The following is a 24,042-nucleotide window of genomic DNA, read 5'->3' as shown; positions in this document are numbered from 1 at the left end:
CTCTCAGCGGGTGTGATTGTCCCTCTTAAAGAAAAGGAAACTGAGGTTAGAGAGATTAAGTAACTTGCTTCTGGTCGTGTAGCTAATATATGGCAAAGCCACAAATCCAAAGGCAATAGTATTGTCTTTACAACTTCTGAAATGAAAAGAGTCTTATGGATCAACACATACATTCTTATATCATTTTTGGAACAACTCATAACCACTCTGCCGGTACTTTATGTATTTCAAGCATTCTGGTACCACTTTCATAATTTTTGACATATCCTATCATCAAACTACCTAATATGTTTGTCACCATTTTTAAAAAACAGGTTTATTTAAAATAGTTTAGGTACGGCAAAATGTCACCCCTTTTAGTTGTACAGTTATGAGTTTTTACATACATTCACCACAAATATAGAATAGTTCCATCATGCCAAAAAGTTCCCTTGTGCCAGAGTCCATCCATTTCTCCCCACACACAGTCCATGGCAACCACTGGTCTGTGTTCTGACGCTATAGTTTTACCTTTTCCAGAATGTCATAAATGGAATCCTGTATAGCCTTTTGGGTCTGCCTGTTTTTTCTTAACATATTGTATTTGAGATTCACCCATATTGTTACATGAATCAGTAATTTGTTCCTTTTTATTGCTGAGAATTCCATTGTATGGATATACCAGAAGGTTAAAAAATCCATTTGCCTATTGATGGACATTTGAGTTGTTCCAGATTTTGGTAACTATAAATAAAGGCATTATAAACATTCACATACAGGTTATTGTATGGACATAGGCTTTCATTTGTAAATACCTAGGAGTGGGATTACTTGATCGTATGTAAAGTATGTATTTTCCTGTATGAGAAAGTGCTTGGGTTTATCTGAGCTTCTTGGATCTGTGGTTTGTTGTCTTTTGAAAATTCTTCAATGTCCTCTCTAAATATTCTTCTCCCTAGTTTCTTCTCCACCTGGGACTCGAATTACACGTTAGATCATTTGATATTGTCCCATAGATCTTGAGTACTCTGTTGTTGTTTCACTCTTTCTTGGGTTTCAGTTTGGCTAATTTCTATTGACCTATCTCTAAATTTCCTGATTATTAACAAGTCCTTGCCTATGACAAGTCTACTGAGGAGCCCAGAGAAGATACTCTTCATCTCTGATCCTGCCTTTTTTATTTCAGTTTGTCTCTTATAGTTTCTGTCTCTCTGCTGAAATCTGTTCATATATATTATCCGTATTTTCAGCTAGATTCTTCAACGTGTTAATCAGAGTTTAAGTCCCTGTCCGATAATACCAACATCTGGGTCATATCTGTATATGGTCTTGTTGATTGTTTCGTCTGTGAAGAATGGGGTGGTTTTTCTTGCTTCTTTGTGTATCTCAAATTTTTATTGAATACCAGTCATTGCTTATATCACAGTAGAGACTGAGGTAAATAGTATTAATACTTGGAAATGAGCAAGCTGCTTCTTCTGTCAGGCCATTCGGGTGGGGTTTGGTCAATCTAGTCAGGAACTGAGCTGGGTTTGGGTTTTGCTGTTGCCATGGCTGCCTCCAGCAGATTTCACATCCTCTAGCATTATTTTGTGCTTTAGGTTGGGGCTGAAGAACTTTTCTCAAGTGTTCCTGTTTCATCCTTAGCTTTCAGCTGTCCTGCGTACCTGCACATGTGGCATGTCTCCATGCCCTTGCCCATCCCCCAGCTGCTGAAGTTTGTTACTAGCCGCTTTCTAGGTGGGTAGTCGGGGAGGGGTCAGGGATTCTTTGATCTAATTCAGCCTCAGTCTTTGGTAGGTCCTTTGTGGCCAGGCCCTGGGAATGGGTCTTTTCTCAGCATTCTTGCCCCTCCTCTCTGCAGCAGCCAAATCCTGACTTGGATCTATGGCTGGCCTTGTGGGGGAGTTTCCTGCATTTCCTGTAGAACTTTAATGGTATTGGTATAGAATCCTGGGGTCAGGACTGACTCTCGTCCCTCCCACGGGTAGAGGTTTTGCCGTACCTCGCGCCAGCAGCAGTGCATCTTCACCCGTGCCCTGTGGAGGCAGGATTTTCTGTTCCTCCTGCAGTGGCTTAGGCCTTCTTGCTCCTTATGAGGGAAGGGTCTGGGTAGGGGGAGGCAGAGTTGCCTGCAGATCTCTCCTGTGTGCTTTCAGACCAAGGCAGGCTGTAGAGCTCCAGCATCCCCCCTCCTCCCCACAGGTCTTTCTCATGAACACCTGGAGGTTTTGGAAAGCAGTTCTGAATGCACGCAGCTCCGTTAGTGTCTTAGGCTCCCAGGAATTTTGTCCTGTCAAGTTAGCCCAAATTTGGCCTTGGGGAATTCTTTAACATTTTAGTTAATTTCCTCTTACCTGCTTGCACGGTGGTCAGCACTTCTTCCTCCTATGCTCTTCTACCTGTGAGCCAGTCTGCATGTCTGATCTATCCTTGCAGGGGTCTGTTCCCCCTTGAAAGGCAGGCTATCTGACTGCCCTGCCACGTCAGCTCTCTGATAGGTCCATAAAATTTATGATTCTGTCATCTGTCTGCCTTTTCTTTTTGAGTAGGGTGACACTCTTTCCAGATATCTACATCATAGGCAGGAGTGGAGCTCATGAGTCACCCCTTTTACTTAAAAATATTTTAAGAGGAAAATTTTTATCATTTTTGTAAATGGAAAATTATCACGTTTAGATGTAGCCTTAAAAGCAAGTACAATGAAAATGAAACAGTATTTTTTAATAAGCAGCTACTGTTGTCTGCCAAAGGCTCTGAGCCAGAAGCCTATGTTTAAAAAAAATGAGTAAGTGTTAGATGTTACAAACATCAGACAATTGATACTTTTTTCCTTGATTTAACCAGCAGGATGGGGAAGGGGGCGGGAATCAGAAGGAAATACCTTTCCCACTGATTGATTCCATATTCTTTAATGTTACTTTCATTTCACGAAATCATTATCTCATGTAGGTGTCTCAAACTGTGAAATATATTTCACTGTAGATGCCCCTGACTGCCAGAAAATGAGGATAAATAAAGTATTGCAATTGAATGACTTAGCTCTGAGTTTCTGGGTTTGCTCCAGGCTGCTCTCTGAATGTAATTAGGAGAAACAGAGGACAGAGGGGCTTGGATTTGGCTCTGAAGGAGTTTGCAATCCAGTAAAAGAGATACATAGATGCAAAACCCCATGATACAAGGACGTAAATGCTCCGGAGAGGTATGGTGCTGTGGATTAAGATGATAGTGAGATGGGAGCAGGAAAGTAATGCTGGAGATGGTGCAGAGAGAGGAAAGAGTATTCTAGGTAGAGAAAACACCAGAACAAGAAAGCTCAAGGCAAGTAAGATATTTGGCTTATGACAAAGAGGCATGTGTATATTAAAAAGAAAGACACAAGATCAACAGCTATATAAATAAGGAAAAGGACAATAGTATTAATTCAACAAACTTGAGTGCCTACTATTTGCCAGGCATTGTTCTAGGCTCTGCAGATACATCACTTAAAAAAAAACACAAACCCCCCCCCAGGGGCTGGCCCCGTGGCCGAGTGGTTAAGTTCGCGCGCTCCGCTGCAGGCGGCCCAGTGTTTCGTTGGTTCGAATCCTGGGCGCGGACATGGCACTGCTCATCAGACCACGCTGAGGCAGCGTCCCACATGCCACAACTAGAAGGACCCACAACGAAATATACAACTATGTACCGGGGGGCTTTGGGGAGAAAAAGGAGAAAAATAAAATCTTTAAAAAAAAAAAAAAAAAAAAAAACACAAACCCCCTGCACCATGGAGCTTACGTTCTAGTATGATGAGTCAGAAAATAAACAGATATATGGTAGTATGCTGGACGGTGATTAGTGCTATGGAAAAAAAGAGCAAGGAAGGGGGACAGGGAATGTGTTTAGGGGAGGGCAGTTGACATTATTTAATAGGGTGGTCAGGGAAAGCCACACTAGGAAACATTTGAGCGAAGCCCTACTTGTGATGAGGGTGTGAGGTATACAGATACCTGGGAGAAGACCTTTCCAGGCAGAGGGAACAGCCAGTGCAAAGATCTCGAGAGGGCACCTGCCTGGGTGACGCAAGGGACAGCTGGGGTGGAGTGAGCACAGGAAGTAGTACATGAATTCTGCAAGGCTGAAGAGGGCGTGGGTTTCAGGTCATGTAGGGCCTCCCAAGCTGTTAAGGACTTTGTGTTTGGTTTGCTCTTGAGCAAGGTAAGGAACCTATACGGGTTTTAAGCAGAGAACTATGACTTAATCATTCTGGCCACTAAAAGGTCGGGTAGGGACCAGGGTGGTTTCAAGGAGCCTAATTTGGATGCTACTGTAATAATAATGTAGGGGTCTAAAGAGATGATGGTGATTTGGCCCAGGATAGTAATGTTGGAGAGGGTATGAAGTCGTCAGTTTGAAGACAGAGCTGACAGGATTTGCTGACCGAATGTGGCACGTTAGTCAAGGGTGATGCCAAAGTTTTTATTGTGAGAAACTGAAAGGAAACAGTTAGGGACAAAGGCAGGAGAGGGAGATGTGGTGAGAGAAAATTCAGAGTGTAGTTTTGGACTTTCAGAGACTTTTCTAGAGCTGGTATGTAAATTTGGGAGATGGCCATAAACTGGGTGAGGTAACTAAGAATAAGTGTAGAGAGAAAAGAAGTTTAAGAAATGAGACCTGGAACATTCCAAGCTTCGGGAGATGGGAAAGAACTTGCAAAGGATACAGAAGAAAAGCTGCCAGTAAGGTGGAAGGAAAATCAGGAGCACTGTGTTCTGGAAACCAAGTGAAGAAAGTCTTTCAAGAAGGAAGAGATCAACTGTCAGATGCTACTGAAAGATTAAGTAGGTAAGGACTGACAACTGACCACTGTTTAAAGGTGTGGATTGTTGGGGACTTTGACAAGAAGTTCCAGTGATGTGGTGGGGATGGCAACCCAAGGAGAATGGATTCAGGTGAGAATGGGAGGAAGGGTACTGGAAGGTAGCGTTGAGTTTTGCTGTAAAGGAAGTAGAGAAACGGAGTGGTAGCTGAAAAGAGGTGTGAGGTCAATTTCTTTAAGATAAGAGAAAGCATAGCATGCTGATCGAATCAATGCAGGAGTGGGAGGGGGAGAAATTGCTGAAGAGATGTCCTTTAATAGGTAAGAGAATGAGATTGAGTGCATTAGGTGGCGGGGCTGGCATTAGACAGGAGCATGAACACTTCATCTACAGTAATAGGACGGAAGAGCTGAGTACAGACAAAGGTGGATGAGTGGCTACTTGTCAGGGCTGGACCATCTTGTATATTTGAAAGGATATTTTTGGGAGCAATGACCCAGGATAAAAGCTGGTAGAGGCCTAACACCATAACATTTACATGATGGTTCTCAGAACTTGTTTATATAGAGCTCAAGCAACAGCTACCTATATAATGTTATAGTGAACTAACTTGATATGAAGTTTGAACTTAGTTCATTTAAACAAAGGGAAGGGAGCATGCCCCACCGACTCTCATACTAACTCTGTTGACTTCACCCGTCTCCTGACTCTGAGCCGCACTATTCCAGTCAGTCTTCATGAAACCAAACAAAAGACACACTCAAGCTTTGATTGCTTTATTTCACGACATTAAGTTAAGCAATAAGGCAAAACAGTAACCTGTCATTCATAAAAATCAAGGAGTGCCTCTCATTCCTACAGGATGTTTCTTCACAAATATGTGTGACATTTAGCTCATTACGCCTGTAAGCACTTTGAACAAAAGAAAAGTTTAGTGGGTTAATCAAATCACAAATTCAAATTAACTTAGCCTGAAGTTTCCAAAATTGTAGTTTCTAGTGCTAATGACATCTAATTCGCCTGCAGTGATGCACACTGACTGTACATTAAAAATCTTGCACCTGATCTAAAACAAAAAAGCAACAAATTCCGAATGCACCAGCTGCAGGTGTTGAACCGCTTCTCCTAACACACAGAACACAGGCTTGCACTGAAAACCATCTTGAGGAAATGTTAAGCTAATGGCTCTATTATTCTGCAAGTTAATCTGGCTTCTGATGAAAAAAAATTTTATGATCAAAAGTGTTTTTGTGTTTCTGTGTCACATGGGGGTGATGAGACCCATTACTTCAGCATTATTACTGTTGGGAACAAATACTGGCTGTGTGCCATAAACGCACGACATACAACTGTGTGTAGTCTCTGCCAATGTGTAAACAGGAAGCTATTCTCTGCTCTGATGCCCATTTCCTCCACTGGCAAATACGGAGCAGCGGCTTCACAGCAGGCTCTGTGAAGCAGGTAGTGAGATAAAAATTAGTTTGACACTCTGTGGGGTAGCAAAAAATTAAACTGTTTCTATAGTCTGCAAATTTGTCACTATATACCCCTGGCCCCAACTCCTAAGAGGCTAAACCTTACTATTGTCATAATATTAAAGAGTATTTTCTCCTTACACTGCAGCATATATATTACTCTGTGGAATATTATTTCATAAAACTGGTTTGACCTTAAGAGTACAATTTAGTGTCTTTCAAAGGCTTCCTAAGTATTTTTATCTTCTAAGGGGAGCCATCAAATTACTGTGTCCTGTCTGTATTCTATATTACTATCTATCTTAACTTTTTTCTAAACTAAAGGCTTGAACTTCAAAACAAACCAAGATAAACAGAAAATTTCCCTTTTCCCCAAAAGCCCGTTGGCCACTTGCTAACAATACATTTACAACAAACGTGGTGTAGTTGGTGGTCTACTTTGTCAAGCAAAGTTTTTCATTTTAGAAAACATCACAGAAATTAAGGTTAGCAACTCAACTCGAGGATACCAAGTGAAAACAGCATGTGTGCTGTTAGGCAAGTATTCTGGGCTACTTGCTTAACTATTTCATGCTTTACAATCACAATGGTCTTATTTGACACACCATATGATAAAAATCTTAAACTCAGGAAGGAGAAAGGTTCTTTTTCTAAATATCCAGTTTTGGATTCAAGAGATTATAAATGTTAATTTCCCCTTCAAATCAAATGGAAAGAATAGTAGTTCATATCATGCTAAAACTCTAACCTTTAAAATGTCTTCTGCATTCCAGAAGTGAACTTGTCCACCAAGTTTTCTTTGGGCTTTTTCCAGATCCCAAATACTCAGACCAATTTACCGAGTTAAGGAGGCAGAGCAGGGAGAGGGGTAGGGGGTGAGACGTACAAAGACTGCCTCCCTGTGGCAGTATTAGTCCCCGGATATGTGGCAACATTTAAAATGAACGGAATTTGCCACCCTCTTAACGTGACATACAATTGCGTGCTTTTCAAATGCTTCTTAAAAGTTCCATATACTACTGGGAAAAAACTTTAAGAGCAACTAATAAATAAGTATCCTATATTCACTCAGAAGAGGGCAAATGAGGGCGCCTTAAGAACTTCACAGGTTTTTCCAATCAACACAAAACTGACAATTCTATTTTTCTGTCAAATGGAAATCAATGGCAAGACAGGAGCCACGATGGCAAGTGAAGGGGTATGTTTAGTCTGCTAGAGTCTGTCTAATGGAATGCGCAAAGCAGCTGGTACGCTGAGACTAGTGCTGGGTCATTAACAGCAGGTCGATCCTTCCATTAAGGTTCATCTGGGAGACTGTGATCCTTTGTGTGATCAGATTGGGAGATAGTATGGTCAGAGTTTCTCAGGTGGCCACTCTAATGCCACTCCAAGGAACAGCTGCTCCCCTTTCTGGGGATGGAACTAAGCTGTTATTCAATGTGCAGGGTTCAGTGAGGGAGACACAGATTTACTGCTGTCAAAAGAAGGGAAAGCAAGAGGAACAGCAGTTACCCTGTGTTCCTAAGGCCTTGCCTGTGCCCCTACCCTGCTAGGAACAGGAGTCAGTAGTGCACGAGTACATCATCATAAACACAGCCTAATGAAGCAGCGGCTTCCATGTTTTAGTGCGGGTTTGTGGTGATAACGTCCTTTGGGATCTGCCAGCCAGCGGAACCTTTTAAGGAAGAAGCGGGCCCAAGCTGAGTTCCACATGCTGGGTGAGCCAGATGACTTCTGTGCCCTGGTCACTTTCTTCGATGGGGCGAATGGGGGCTGTCAGGTTTTTAAAATCATGCTTCATCTTAAAGCACACGGTCACTTCACCCTCCTCACGTTGTGGGGTCACTTTGATGAAAATACCCACTTTGTTGGCCTTTCTGAAGGCTATAATGCTACGGAAGGAAATAAGCACAGGATTAGGCAGGTCACAAGCCACTAAGACTTACAGTCGCTTTATGGCCCAACACGAAATCTCAGACGACAAGATATGACCACCATCCCGTTTATCAGCAATGAAGAGTTTCTTCAGCAAAATGTTAATCTCCGTATTTTTTTAACATTACAAAAGTAAAATATAGTCATAAGAATTTCAAATGGGAAAAAGTAAGTCATTCCCCTTATTTTCTCCTTCAGTACACAGAGAAAAACTGTAAACGCTTTGGTTCTTAACCTACCAGGTATTTTCCTATGAGTTGACACTTTTTTGCTTTTTTAACCAAAACAAAAGGGACACATTATTCCGTAACTTTTTTCCCTGTTTATCACAAACATCCTTCCATACTGGCAAATAGAGATCTTCTCCATTCTACTTACAGGTTGCATAGTATTCTGTATGTACCGTAACTGGTACACACTGAGGTTGCTGCCAGTTTTCCCCTGCTATAAACCCTGGCGCTGCGAATGTCCCTTCACATTTACATTTGTGCACAGGTGGTGATATTTCTACAGGATATAGACAGATATTAACTCAGAGTTTTAAAGGAATTTCTGGAACACCACAGATCAGTGTGTTTTTGTAAGTAACCTCTGTAAATTAGGAATTTTTCGGATAGGAAAAAATCTCTTTAGTTGAGGTTTACCATTTTAGTTTTCTCTGACATGTGCTTGAAGTTTGTGCTTTAATAACTTAGCTTCAAAAAGTAAAAGAGCAATGAGATAAACAGAATTTTACCTACTATCCAATGATACTAAGTTACTCTAAGAAAAGTTACTGGAATTAGATATTTACATATTTATACAGTATTATATAAATTAATTTTCAGATATCTAAAAGTCCTATAAAGTGTAATAATGTGAAATATAATTAATTCAGTTTTTTATCAATCTGTCAGGTAATCTGACTGGAATTTAATATCTTAGATGATCCTTTCCAGAAGTTTACCTTGGCTTAACAAATTTCTGTACCTAATTAATGTAATTTAAGGACCCACATAAAGCAGAGATTACAGAGAATGCATGTTGTATTGTGTTTAAGTAACTACACCCTTGATCTGTATCAGATTCATTAAAAAAATAAATTCAAGCAGCTGGCTTGGTGGCATAGTGGTTAAGTTCATGGGCTCCAGTTGGCGGCCTGGGGTTCACAGGTTCGCACCCTGGGCGCGGACCTATTGCCACTTGTCAAGCCATGCTGTGGTGGTATCCCACATAAAATAAACAGAGGAAGATTGGCACAGATGTTAGCTCAGTGACAATCTTCCTCAAGCAAAAGAGGACGATTAATGAGAGATGTTAGCTCAGGGCCAATCTCCTCACCAAAAAAAAAAAAAAAAAAAGTCAGTTAAAAAGAGTACAAAGAAAAAATTAAGTCTGTTTTTTAGCCTTAATTTCCTAGGCAACCACTGCTATTTGGGAAGCATTTTAAAAAAATTCAGATTTCTGGTGCCCACTAAGACCTGCTAACGAGAATCTCTGGGGTGGGGCCTGGACTCTAGGGATAAACACAACACAACCCCTGCCCTGGGGCATCTGAAGTGAACTCTAGTTTAGGGATCACTGCACTCATCTCACCTTTGCCCTCACTCTATTTCTCCAGCCCAGCCCACGTTCTCTTTTCTTTCCAGTGCTTGCTGAGGGAGCTTTTGATCCTTCTGTTAAAAAGCCTTAAATGTTCCTGTGTCAGTATCTTAAGCTATTTCTTTTGAGCTCCAAGCCCACCGTCTATATCTTGCCTGTGACACAGGACTCTGCTAGCCACATTTCTGCTTGGTAGGCTGGCTCCCTGTCAGGTCCCTGTAGCGGGCTCTGAAGGGGATGAGAAGCGTGCAGGAGGAAGGGGCTGTGCCTGCTCCCCACCGTGAACTTCCTGTTGCTGCGAGGTTCCTGAGGGCACCACTCCAGCAACGCTTCTTCACCCAGAAAGTGGCCATATCCACTTGCAGTTTTCAGACTCTGGCATAACCAGCTTCATCGTGCCACCCCAAGATGCCAGCACTGGCCAAGCAGCGTTCCCTCTCCCACCTCCCCAGAGGTCTGAGTTTCAGCTCCACGGGGCTCCTCCTGCAAGCCTCTATCTAGACTGTAACAACTGTGACCCTTTCCCTCTAACCATTTCACGGAGGGGCGGTCACTGCTTCATACAACTGCCATCTCTGGGATCCTTTTGGGTTCTTTCGAACTCTCAAGTTACCCAGCTAACAATTCTCTATACTAAGTTCTCTCTGATCAGATAACTGAAGTGACTCCTGTCTTTAGACTGGATCTGACTGAGGCATTTCCCATCCAGGGGAAGGTGTGGGTTTTTACTTTCCAGTTATTAGGTAGGCGAGAGTAAAATCTTTTAATTACTCTAAGGGGATGAGGGAGGGGGAAGACAAAGTCAATGATAAATCTATGGGGACAGCATATTGTATCCTGTCCACAACCATTAAATCATGTACTTGAAAATTTTTTTTATTAACATGGGAAAATATATTTACATGAAAAACAAAGGTTAAAAAACTGTGCTTACAGAATGATATCAACGATGAAAGAAATATATGGAAAGACAAACACCAAAATGTTAATGGTGCTTATCTCTGGTGATGGGATTTTATTTTCTTTTTCATGGTTTTACATATAGTTCCCAAATTTCTATAGTAATTATTTTTATAAACAGGATAAAAAAAATTTTAAACCCAAATAAGAAAACTGGAATCTATGAATGGACCTCCTGTATGAGCCAACTGTGGTAAGGGAGGGTCACAAAAAGATCACTCACTCAGGATCATCCTGAAAGTCCTGGGGTTCCGCCAACTCATCATACTCCGCGGCTGCGTCCTTGCCGGCTAAGACGAGCTCTTTGGGAGGCACTGCCACCTGGGGGGCAAGAGAGAGAGGCCTGCCTAAGAAGGGGCCAGCGCACTGTAGGACATTCATGCAGCAGACTGCAGTGAAAGTATGACAACGATCCAGACATGCAGAAGTCAGCAGCAGGGTTCAAGACACAGACAGTATTCTAGCACTTACACTAAGTTTAAAAACAAGGACTAGATGAATCACCAAGTAGCAAAATGTAGAAAGGCCACATTTCATTTAACTGATACTGAAGTCAAAATCTCCTATTTCAGTGCTTTGTATACTCTATGTAAGCAAAGGGCATGTAGAGGAGGGATGCCACTTTTAAAAGGAGATGTTATTCCTATGAGTCTTGAAGAATGAGAATGCATTAGACTGAAAGAAAGGTGTGCACATGTGTGCCAAGGGAGTGGGGATAAGGAGGCATTCTAGGTAAAACAAACAGCAAATGCAATTCTCTAGCATGAAAGTTCATAACCCATTGGATCTGCTTGGATCACAATCATCAGATGTATGATTCAGAGACAGCTAGATTTGGGGATCTGGGGGAAGATCATACTGGAAGAACAAACAGAGGTGAGAGCATTAAGGGGCTCTTATGCTATGCCAAGGAATTTGGATTTCACCCCGAAGTCAGAGGGACAACAAATGATCAGCATGTCATGATCAAAGTTAGATTTAGAAAGATCACCCTGGTGGCAAGACTGGAATGGAAGCAGGGGGGACTAAAAACAGTGAGGTCGGGGGGGCTGGCCCCGTGGCCAAGCGGTTAAGTTCGCGCGCTCCGCTGCAGGCGGCCCAGTGTTTCGTTAGTTCGAATCCTGGGCGCAGACATGGCACTGCTCATCAGACCACGCTGAGGCAGCGTCCCACATGCCACAACTAGAAGAACGCACAACGAAGAATACACAACTATGTACCGGGGGGCTTTGGGGAGAAAAAGGAAAAAATGAAATCTTTAAAAAAAAAAAAAAAAAAAAAAAAAAACCAGTGAGGTCAGTTATGAAGTTACTGTCAGAGTCTAGGTAAGAAATGATGAGACCTTCAAACAGGGCAGCAGTAGCGTGTTTGCGGATAAAATAAAAAACTTAGGGGGTAGAATCAAAGGAACTTGATGACAACTTGGATGTGGAAATGAGAGATGTTTTCCCCATGTGGAGGTCCTTTAAGCCTCAAATGAGGTCACTCCAGGAAAAGTCAGGGCCAGTCAGGATGAAGCAAAATGCTCCTACCTTTGCAGTGCTGTTGATATTATCAGGGTCCCCCTCCTCACACTCCAACAGTGTCACGTGGGTGAGGTTCTCCACTGGATTCGTAAGAGTCAGGAGGACCTGGCTCTCCTGCGAAGAGGAAAAGCATCTCTCAGACATGTTCCACTACTGCCACCGAGGTCCAGTTTTTTAGTTGCTATACCAAATACTTCACAAAATTATCATTCCTCCCCCCAATTACTCCTCAGCAATAACACCCAATTCTCCCCCACCTTCAAAGTGCTCCTGATTCCCAGTCTATTATTTCTATGGTAGGCCATAGACTCTTTAGAGTTGCTTTTCACTGAGGAAATGGACGGATCCCACAGAAAGGGCCAGTTACTAGATCCAGAAATTCTGAGGATGGACATTGTCTAAGTGATTATTTAAAGTTTACAACTCTTGCTCCACCCTGTCCTCCACTTAAGGACTGAAAAGAAGGAAGCTCTCATAAATAAAATATGGGAGCCACAGGCCAGCCAGATGTAGCAGAAAAATGGCATATCAAGACTGTAGAAGACTTTTTCAGATTTCCTGAATCATAATTTGCCCTTGTTTGGTATTCTTTTGAGATTAGCAAAAAAATCTCTAAAATGGACAGATACTATTCAAATGTCTTCACGAGCAGCATGAGAGGAAAGAACTAAGGAGGCTGCTGCAGAATATTCTACAACTCATTAGGGGGTGTGTATGAGAGAAAGGGGCATAGATAAGGATCTCAAAAGAGAGCGGCTATGATAAAGAAGAAACCTAGCTGATTCCTGATACCTGATACATACACACACACGAGATGGTGGAGAATCTCCTGACAGGAGAAGAGCTAAAGATGCCTGTGGGGTCCAACAACAACTCCTTTCTTTTCCTCACCCATGATTCCACTTCCAATATAATGTGGACTTGGCTCCTTCTGCATACGCTACAAAGATGCTGTTGTCAAGAATTCCAGTTTAAAGAAATTTAAAATCTCAATCCCTTTTATTATTCTGAACTACTTTTTTTCTATCCCTTGCTCATTGCATCCCATGACAAATACCCAAAGCCACTTACATACACATGTGCTCACATCTTTGATCAATGAATTTTCTTTTCTGTTGATAGGCAAAGTACTAACCTTCATGTAGCGAAGGTTGGGAATTGACATGATTCTCACTTCTGGGATATAATTGCTATGCATGAATAAAAAAAAATTTATTAACTTTCATTCTTAAAATTATTACTGTTTTTTAAAGCTAATGCAGCAAAGAAAAGATTTCTTTACATTAATTAGGACATATCAGAGAAAAAGAATTTTAAAGAATCATATCATCACTACAATAAAAACTTAAGATAAGACATGAAACTGAACTGGTTGAGTTCTTTCTGAAATCTTATGTATACTTCCAGTTTAGAGCCTATATATGTATGCGTATCATGGCAGATATCTTCCTTATACATTTATTAGATATCTTTTTGAGATTTTACTAATTCATTTCTGTAAATCTGAAAGGCAATTGGTTCTAAGATCCAAGGCTTATTTAATAATACACTGTAGGGGTGTAGAAACACTACCAAAGACTTCCCAAACACTTATTTTTTTTAAAGACTGGCACATGAGCTAACATCTGTTGCCAATCTTTTTTTTTCCTTTCTTCCCAAAGCCCCCCAGTATACAGTTGTATATTCTAGTTGTAGGTCCTTCTGGTTGTGCTATGTGGGACGCCGCCTCAGCATGGCCTGATGAGCTGTGCCATGTCTGCACCCAGGATCTGAACCAGCGAAACCCTGGGCCATCAAAGCACAGCGCAAGAACTCAACCACCCAGCCACGGGGCCAGCCCCCCACTAATATTTTTATACAGCACTTACTATACGCCAGGCAATGTTTTAAGTACTTTACAAATATTACCTCGTGTAATCTTCACTGCAACTGCCTGAGACAGGTATTATTATCATCCCCATCATAAAGAGGAAGAAACCAGACTTGGGGGGAGAAGTGACTTGCTGGTAAGAGGCCAGGACTCAAACCCAGGCAGCCTGGCTCCAGGGTCCCTGCTCCTAACCATTATGCTATGCTGCCTCTCTAAGTAAGATAACAGAATGTTGTACTTACAAGTGCTTGTTCTGGACTCAAAACTGCCCAGGTTGAAATCCCAGACTGGTGTTTATATACCAAGATATTCTTTGTAAAGACCAGGGCAAGATAATTACCTCTTTGCACCTTGGTCTTCTCAATTATAAAATGAGGACAATAAGAGTATCTATATCTTGAGGTTACTGTGAAGAATACATTAAATAATAGGTGCAAAAAGTGGTTGTTAGCACATATAAATATTAGCTACTGTGCATATATTAACATAAGACAAAAATCTATTGCAGAAACACTAAAAGTGGGGGGGAAGTGCACCTTAAAACTGAGACAATACAGTACTTTAAATTCAGACTAGACATTTTTCATGCTAGTTCTCAGGATTACCTGAGTGACTTAATAACAATTCAAGGGCCCCACTATTGAAGATTTGGATTCAGCGGGTCTGATGTGCAGTCAGACTGTAGGTATCAAGACTCTCAGGCAATTCTGCCATGATGTCAGAAAAAGGCACTTTTTCTCAAAGCAAGCTTAAGAAATTAATGCTAAGCACATCCCGCCATTCAGGTTTTCTGTAATGAGTATGATTCTTAAGAAAGGCATTCGTACCACATTTCACATGTACCATTTTTGTAATTCTCTTCCTAACCAGTCGCGTATTAAATAAGATGGTTAGGAAAATAGAACATGTCTTACTGGATTTACAGTTACAATGCATTTGCAAACATAATAGCTCATTTGATTCTTCTCAACAACCCTGAGAGGGAGGCAGGACTGGTATCATTCCTGGTTCAGATATAAGGGAATAAGTTTAGACAAGCAGAGTGACAGACCTCATACCTGGCCTTCTAGTCCCTTCCTCCTAATTCACCAGACCAGCACTTCTCAACCTTTTGACTATCAATAACTTCTTTTTAATTGCTGCATAATATTCTACAGCACTAGTGTATCTCAATTTAAACATCTATTTCTTTGTTAATGGCTAACCAGCTTGACATTGAAGTTGTTTCCAGCTTTTTGCCATTAAAATGTTGCAATACACATCCTTATAAATGATCTTCAGATACTGGTGCTTTTGTTTCTGCAGAATAGATTCCTAAGACAGGACTGCTGGGTTAAAAGGTCTACGTAATTTTGTCTTGGTTTTCCAAACGACTCTCCAAAAAGACTAGCAATTCACATGCCAACCAACAACGTATGCAAATATGTTTACCCACACTCTCACGAGCACTAGACGCTATTTATTTTTTTAAACTTTTCCTATCAAGTCTCAGCATCTTTCCATATATTTCCTAGCCATTTGGAATTCCTCTTCTGTGAGCTGCCTCTTCAAATCCTTTGCCTCACCTCATCCCCCCTCCATTTTTATCTTCCTAATTTGTGGGAATTCTGCATTCCAGGGATATTAAACTTTTATTTGTCATGGAGTGACAAATACTCTTTCCTGCTCTACTGGCCGTCTTAGGACTTTGTGGTCAATTTTGTTTTTCACAGCTCCTGGGTTTTTTTTTGCTAAGGTCAAAGCAGTCTGTTTTCCTTAGCGGCTTCTGGGCTTCCTGCCTTGCTTAGGAAGGGCTCTCTCCCCCTCAAATCAAGAGAATATTTTCCTAATTTTTCAAAATATTTTTCTTGTTTGATAGGTGATTTTCATACACAAAGTTTCCTTCTATTGACAAGTCACAATGAGTTAACACTAAAATCACTAAAAAATCTAATAAATCTAATCTAATAAAATTACAGGAATTTTTGCACGTTACAGGAATACTCTTCAATCTGCTATATCGTGTTTATCATTTTTTACTTTAATTTTTTAAAAGGTCATTCCCAAACTTGGGTATTTTGTAATTTGTAGTGAATGATTAGTGACCCTCGATCCAACAGTCAACATACATTACCACATACCATACTATCACTGTGTCCCCGATACAAACATGCACCCCAGAGTCTGTCTATAGATTTGCCTTAAACTTCATGGTACGCAGTTCAAAACCTTAACAGGAACAGAATAGCAAGATTATGATGATGTAGTTTTTCTTTTCTTTTTTAAGCCAAGAGTAAGCACATTTCACATTGGAAAAAACCAAAACAAAACAGTAACCAAAAACACCAATCCCAAAATACTTACACAGCAACCAGCTGGATTTTGAATTTGATAGATGTTGGATTAAATTCTGGCTTGCTCAAATTATGCTCACATTTCTAAAAAGAAACAGACTATGTCTCAGAGGAAAACAAGTACTCTGCTGATCCACAGAGCTGCAAAATTCAGGACAGCATTTACTGGCAAGACCACATATGTTTTGAAATAAGAGTTTACTATGCTACTGATAACCAAAATACACAAAAGGAGATGTTTTGGGTTTCTGGATACAAGCAACCACAGTATCAAATATTACACCTTTGCAGTGCTTTAAAACTATCAAAATAACACAACTAACACATACTGAATACTTACTATGTATGCTGAACAATGTGGATTTTCCTGATTTTTCTTGTTTTCTTTTAAATTGATGATTTTTTACTAGTCCTCCTTCTTTCCCCTCTACTAGCCTAAAAAGTATACATTCTTGGTTTCAGTGGGTTTAAACATCACACTGACTTTATGAAGTAGGTGTAGGAACTATAACTATTATTGTCCACATTTCACAGATGATGAAAATGGGGCACAGGAGGGTAAGTATTCTGGCAACTTCACAGAGCTAATAAGGATTGGAGCTGAGATTTAAATCCAAGCAGTGTGACTCCAGATCTCATGTTTTAAAATACAGTAATCATTATTTCTTTCTTGAATGGGTACTACATGCACCTGGTTAAAAAATTTTTTTAACAGTACAAAAAAGGTACAATGTAAAGATATGTGTAACCTGTCCCCTTTTTCCACTCCCCAGAGCCAACCAGTTTCTCATGAGTTTTCTCGTAGACAGCCTATGCACATAACAGTATACGCATACATCATCTTTCTTTTTCACAACAACATAAAAGGGAACATTTTATATAATCTTCTGCCCTTTGCTTTCTTCACTTAATCTATCTTGGAATTCCATACCAGCACACACAGAGGTGCCTCTGTATCCTATTGCAACAATTTAACTTATCTAACCAGACCCAAATTGATGGCTGTTTCCATGACTTTGCTACTACAAACAATGCAGCAATGAGTATTCCTGTACATGAATCAATTCCCACATGCGTAAATGTACCTGTAGGATAATGTCCTAAAAGAAGATCAATGGGTCCATGCATTTGTTACCTTGATAGATACTGTCAACTTTTGCCAATCTGATGATTATGAAATGGTATCTCACTGCAGTTTCAAACTACATTTCCCTGATAACTGTATAATTTTGAGTATCTTTGCCATTTATTGGGTATTGAGATTTCCTCCGCTATGATCTGTACATTAGTATCCACTAGTTATTTTCAACTGGGATATCTTTTCCTTACTAATTTGCTAAAGTTCTTTAAATATTCTGGATACTAATCCTTCGTTAATTATTTACCTTACAAATTACTTTTCTCAGTCTATGGCCTATCTTTTCATTTCTTTATGGGTTTTCTTTGAAGTGGCAAACAAGTTTTGCTTTCAATGTATCAAATATGTAACTTCTCTTTTATAGTTTGTGCCCATTTGCCTCATGGAATACTCCTCTAGCCAGAAGTCACAAAGATATTCTCCTATATTTCCTTCTAGAAGTTTTGTTCTTCACATTTACTCTTTAAAGTTTCCAGTGTTCCTGAAATTGACTTTTGTGTATGGTGTGAGACAGAGACTCAATTTTATTTTTTTTCATATAATCATTTGACCTAGCAAAATTTAATAGGCTCTCTCCAATGATCTGCAATGTCCTATTTAGTAAAATCAAGTTTCTTTACATGCATGACCCTATTTTTGCTTTCTTTATTCTGTTCCAATAGTCTATTAATCTAACATATGCATGTATTTTTTATGGTTATATATACATGTATTTATTTTCCTTCCTTTCTTACACAAAAAGTTGCATACTTGCCATGCACCCTGCTTTTTGTATTTAAAAATATATCCTATATCAGTACCTTCTTTTTTATAGATTTATAGTACTCATTGTGTGGATTAACCTAATCTCTGCATATTTTGGTTTGTATTTGTAGAGGTGTATCTTTAGGGCAGACTCCTATAAGTGAGGTCAATGGGACACTGCTTATTTACTCTTGGTAGATATTACTACGTTTATTTTATGTAAATTTTTGTTAATTTATATATTAATATTTACTTACTATCATTAATCTTTTTAAAGGAATCAACTTTTGGTTTTATTCTTTTGTAGTTTATATTGGTTTCTTAATTCATTAATACTTACTCTCCCTTCTAGTTTCTTTGGACTTACTTTGCTGTTCTTTTTTCTAACTTCCTGAAATGGATGCTGAGATCACTATCTTTTAACATTTCTTCTTTTCTGATATATATATATCTCTAAGCATGGCCTTAGTTGCCTCCTACAAGTTTTGCTATATAGAAACCACTGATTTCTAACTTAATTGCATTGTGATGAAACATCTTAATAATTTCATCTTCTGAAAAATGTTGAGACTTACTTTATAATCCTGTATATAGTTAATTTTTACAAGTGTCTATGTGTACTTGAAAAGAACATATATTCTGCAGATACTGGGTACAGTGTTTTACATATGCCATTAGGTCAAGTTTGCTAGCTAAATTGTTAAGATGTTCTATATCTTTATTGATTTTCACCTGTTTGTTGTTTCAGTTACTGAGAGAAGTACACTAATTTCTCAAAATAATGTCTATTAATGAAATTTTCTCAACTTCATATATTTTGAGTCTCCGTTATTTGTGCATACAATTTTAGAACCATTATATCCTCTTTGTGAATTAAATCTTTTTTCCTTCATGAATTCTCTCTCCTTTAAAAAATGAGTGTTGGGGCTGGCCCAGCAGCGCAGCGGTTAAGTGTGCACGTTCCGCTTCTCAGCGGCCTGGGGTTCAGTGGTTCAGATCCTGGGTGTGGACATGGCACTGCTTGGCAAAACCCATGCTGTGGCAGGCGTCCCATATATAAAGTAGAGGAAGATGGGCATGGATGTTAGCTCAGGGCCAGTTTTTCTCAGCAAAAAGAGGAGGATTGGCAGTAGTTAGCTCAGAGCTAATCTTCCTCAAAAAAACATTAGTGTTTGCACAATATACCTTTTCCCGTCTATCTTTACTTTCAATCTTCCTGAATTCTCATGTTTGTGTTTCTTGCAATCAGCATTTAGATGACGTGTTGCATTTTGTTTGTTTTTGAATTTTGTCTGACTGTTTTTCACAGAAGCCTTCAGTTCACTGGTAGTTAACGTAAATGCTGATCTATCTGGCTTTAAATCTGCTATCTTACCACATGCTTTCTATTTGAACCACTGGTTCTAGATTCTTCTCCTCTTCCTTCCTTTCTTTTTGTAGATAGACTTCATCAAGTTCAGAAAGTTCCCCACTATTCATAGTTTACTGAGAGACTTTTTTCTTTTTTTAATCATGAATGAGTATTGGATTTTGTTAAAAAGCTTTTTCCCATCTATTGATATGATCACGTGATTTTCCTTTTTCAGTCTGTTGATGTGATAGATTACATTAACTGACCTTTGAATGTTGAACCAGCCTTGTGTTCTTGGGATAAATCCCACTTGGTTGTGGTATATAATTTTTAACACATTTTTGGATTTGATTTGCTAATATTTTGTTAATAATTTTCACATCTATTTTCATGAGAGATACTGGTCTGTAGTTTTCTTGTAATGTCTTTTTCTGTCTTTAGTATTAGAGTAATGCTGGCCTCAAAGAATGAGTTACGAAGTATTCCCTCTACTTCTATCTTCTGAGAGACATTATAGAGAAGTGGTCTAATATCTTCTTTAAATGTTCAGTAGAATTCACCAGTGAACACAGCTTGGCCCGGTGTTTTTTGTTCTGGAAGGTTACTCATTCAATTTCTTAAATGGATATAGGCCTATTCAGATAGTCTATTTCTTCTTGTGTGAATTTTGGCAGATTGTGTCCTTAAGGAATTGGTCCATTTCATCCAGCATATCAGATATTTGGGCATGGAGTCATTCCTAGTATTCTTTTACCATCCTTTTCACTTCCATGGATCTGTAGTGGTGTCCCCTCTTTCATTTCTGATATTAGTGATTTGTGTCCTCTCTCTTTTTTTCTTAGCTTGGCTAGATGCTTACTGATTTTACTGGTCTTTTCAAAGAACCACTTTTGATTTCATTTTTTCTTCTATTGATTTCATTGATTTCTGCTCTAATTCTTATTTCTTTTCTTCTGCATACTTTGGATTTAATTTGCTCTTTTTTTCCTAGTTTCCTAATGTGGAAACTTAGATTGTTGATTTTTGAGCTTTCTTATTTTCTAACATATATGCATTCAATGCTATAAATCTTCCTCTAAGTACTGCTTTTGCTGCATCCCCAAATTTTAATAAGTTGTGTTTTCATTTTCATTTTGCTCAAAATATTTCTAAATTTCTCTTGAGATTTGTTTTTTGATCCATGTGTTACTTAAAAGTGTGTTGTTTAATCTCCACATATTTGGGGATTTTCCAGTTATCTTTCTGCAATTGATTTCTAGTTTCATTTCACTGTGATCTGACAGCAGATATTGTATGATTGCTCTTCTTTTAAATTTGTTAAGGTGTTTTTTATGGTCCAGAATGTAGTATGTTGGTAAATGTTCTAGGTTGGCTTGAGAAAAATGTGTATTCTGCTGTTGCTGGATGAAGTAGTCTATAAATATCAACTATATCCAGTGACTGACGGACGTAACTGAGTTCAACTATATTCTTACTGATCTTTTGCCTGCTGGATCTGTCCATTTCCGAAAGAGGAGTGTTGAAGTCTCCAACTATGACAGTGGATTCATCCATTTCTCCTTGCAGTTCTATCAGTTTTTGCCTCGTGGAGTTTCACTCTCTATTGTTAGATGCACACACGTTAAGAATTATTCTATCTTCTTGGAGAACTGACCCCTTTACCATTTATAATGCCCTCCTTTATCCCTGATAAGTGTCGTTACTTTGAAGTCTGCTCTGAAATTAATATGGCTACTCTTGTTTTCTTTTGGTAGGTGTTAGCGTGGTCTACTTTTCTCCACCCATTTACTTTTAATCTATATGTGCCTTTATATTTAAACTGGGCTTTTCCCTTCTTTTTAAAAAGATTTTTCATTACAGAAATTTTCTAACATATGCAAAAATACAGAATAGTATTGTAAATCCCTAGGTACCCATCACCCAGCTTCAACAATTAGCAACTTGTTAGCAATAATGGCCAATCTTGTTTCATTTACACTCTCACCCACTCCCTATGCCTGACTATTCTGAAACAGATATCAGATATCATATCACTTCATCCATAAATATTTTGGTATGTATCTCTAAAAGACATAGATATTTTAAAACATAACAATACTATTATTATCCCTAAAAAAAGAACAATTCTTTTAATAGCATAAAGAAATCCGAGTGTTTAAATTTCCCCAAAGCCTTCATAATTTTTTCTCTCCACCCTTACCCTTCTTTCCTTTCTTTCTCCTCCCTTGCCTCCTTCTTTCCTTCTGTGTTTTGTTTGACTCAGGAATTAAATAAAGTCTCCACACTGTGTTTGGTTGATAAGACTCTTAAATCTCTTCTAATCTAGCACTGCATTATGTGACAATAGCAGCACTATTACAGCAGTCACCTGTGCTCATTGAAACGAATTAAGATGAAAGGTTCAGAACCTCAGTTGCACTTATCACATTTCAAGTGTTCAACAGCCACAGGTCACTAGCGGTTACTATGCTGGACTGTGCAGATACAGAGCATTTCCACCATCACAGAAAGTTCTGCTGAATAGTACTGATCTAAAAGGTTTCCTCCTTTCCCCCCTTTTCTTGTTTTCTTTCACCATTTATTTATTGAAGAAACTCTGTTGTTTGCTATATAGATTCCTAGAGCCTAGATTTTGATTTTTCTTTCTCTTAAATTGATTACTTTTTATTAGTCTTTTCATTTCCTCTCTATTAGCTTAAAAGCTATATATTCTTTCACTATTCTTTGAGGGGTTTGAGGGGTAGCACTATAACTTAACCTTCAGAAACTTCAATTTCCACATCTGTAAAACCTGAGCAACAACAGTACCTACCTCACAGAGTGGTGAGGATTGAGTTCACCTTGAAAACATTTAAAATATGCCTGGACACCTAGTCCATTCTCAGTTAGGCATTTTCTATATTTACTACATCCCAGAAGTTTTGATATTGGCCAGACACCAATCACGTTTCCTTTACTTCTGCTTTTCTCTTGTACAAACGGCAACTGTAGAGAATGGAATACGTACCCGGCAGCGCAGGGACCGTTTGATCAGAAGATGTTTGTGACGAGGATAAAGCTGTGAAGCACAGATTGGCTGGAAGTCAGGCTGCAGGAGGCGCTGCTGAAGGGTGGTCACTAGCATGCAAGGCAGAAACCAGGCTTAGTTACAGTGACTTGCTCAAATTCAGACTTACATGAAACACCATCTTTATGAATAGTGTTTTTCAAAAAATAATAATATAGAATTTTTTTTAAAAGATTGGCACCTGAGCTAACAATTGTTGCCAATCTTTTCTTTTCCTGCTTTTTCTCCCCAAATCTCCCCAGTACATAGTTGTATATTTTAGTTGTGGGTCCTTCTAAGTGTGGCATGTGGGACACCTCCTCAGCATGGCCTGAAGAGTGATGCCATGTCCGCGCCCAGGATCCGAACCGGTGAAACCCTGGGCAGCCAAAGCGGAGCATGCAAACTTAACCACTGGGCCATGGGGCCAGCCCCTAACATAGAAATTTGATAGACATTTTATAGTTCTTCAATTGCATCTATTTTATTTTCTACATGATTCATTTTACTATTAACAACTATACCATTAAAAATCTCAGATCACAAGGCCTATTAGTAACCAAAGCAAAATTAAATGTAAAGCAGAAACAAAGCAGAACCATGTATAAAATTACCCTCTGTTAAATTTACTGGTCTTGTATAATAGTCTTCAGGTAGAGGTTCCACTTCATCTACAGCCTGAGCTGGCTCAATCTTTACCTCTTTCTGGTCCTCTCCTTCTTTAAGGCTAAAAAATAAAAAGCAGTGATTTCTTAAGGGTCTACCTGATCCTCTTCAAAGTCTACGGTATCAGTAATTCAAGTCTTCTATTGCAGAATATTCTTTCTGTTTAGGTCTTTCCTAAGTATGAAAATCTTCTGCCTCATTGGCAACAGTTATTTATTTATTTTTAAATCACATTCCTTTACTATTCATTTTGATACCTGCTTTTCTCCTCAAAGACATTTAATGTCCAAACTTACGACAGTCCAGCAAGGGTACTGATGGTTGCACCAGCTCGTGGTCGCTGAAGCCTAGTTCCAAGACCGTATTTGTCCTAAACAGAGTTCAGAAATTCCTATTAGAAATTCCACCTTTACATATCCTACTTATCAAAAGAAAGAATTTGGGTGGGACAGCATGAGAAGCTCAGGGAAATAAGCAAAAAAAAAAAAGCTAATTTGAAAGCTTCCTTTAAAGAGAGTAATTTGTAGCCCCACATCATCTTATTCTTAAAATAATAATAAAAGCACCAAACATGGAGATTCAAATTACATTAAATAGTAAAACTGAATGAAATGTAATTTATTTTTTACTATTAATCTA

The 24,042-nt window shown here is 39.2% G+C and overlaps 1 protein-coding gene across 1 annotated transcript in view; it reads right to left on the bottom strand.

The window, feature by feature from the left end:
- Window positions 1-5,538: 5,538 nt before the first annotated feature.
- The window catches only part of DCTN4 (dynactin subunit 4), a 33,273-nt gene continuing 14,769 nt past the window's right edge, over window positions 5,539-24,042 (bottom strand). Inside the window, exons 6-13 of the mRNA XM_014852649.3 lie at window positions 23,700-23,773; window positions 23,352-23,464; window positions 22,699-22,808; window positions 16,469-16,542; window positions 13,391-13,445; window positions 12,262-12,369; window positions 10,953-11,050; window positions 5,539-8,145 (exon numbers count right to left, since the gene is read on the bottom strand). Coding sequence (XP_014708135.1) covers window positions 7,932-8,145; window positions 10,953-11,050; window positions 12,262-12,369; window positions 13,391-13,445; window positions 16,469-16,542; window positions 22,699-22,808; window positions 23,352-23,464; window positions 23,700-23,773 — 846 coding nt within the window. The 3' untranslated portion in view covers window positions 5,539-7,931. The remainder of the gene's footprint in view (window positions 8,146-10,952; window positions 11,051-12,261; window positions 12,370-13,390; window positions 13,446-16,468; window positions 16,543-22,698; window positions 22,809-23,351; window positions 23,465-23,699; window positions 23,774-24,042) is intronic.

The sequence above is a fragment of the Equus asinus genome, chromosome 9 (genome assembly GCF_041296235.1).
Source record: "Equus asinus isolate D_3611 breed Donkey chromosome 9, EquAss-T2T_v2, whole genome shotgun sequence".
NCBI classification, from domain to species: domain Eukaryota; kingdom Metazoa; phylum Chordata; class Mammalia; order Perissodactyla; family Equidae; genus Equus; species Equus asinus.
The sequence above is the reverse complement of the archived record's forward strand: the minus strand, read 5'-3'. Positions and strand labels throughout refer to the sequence as shown.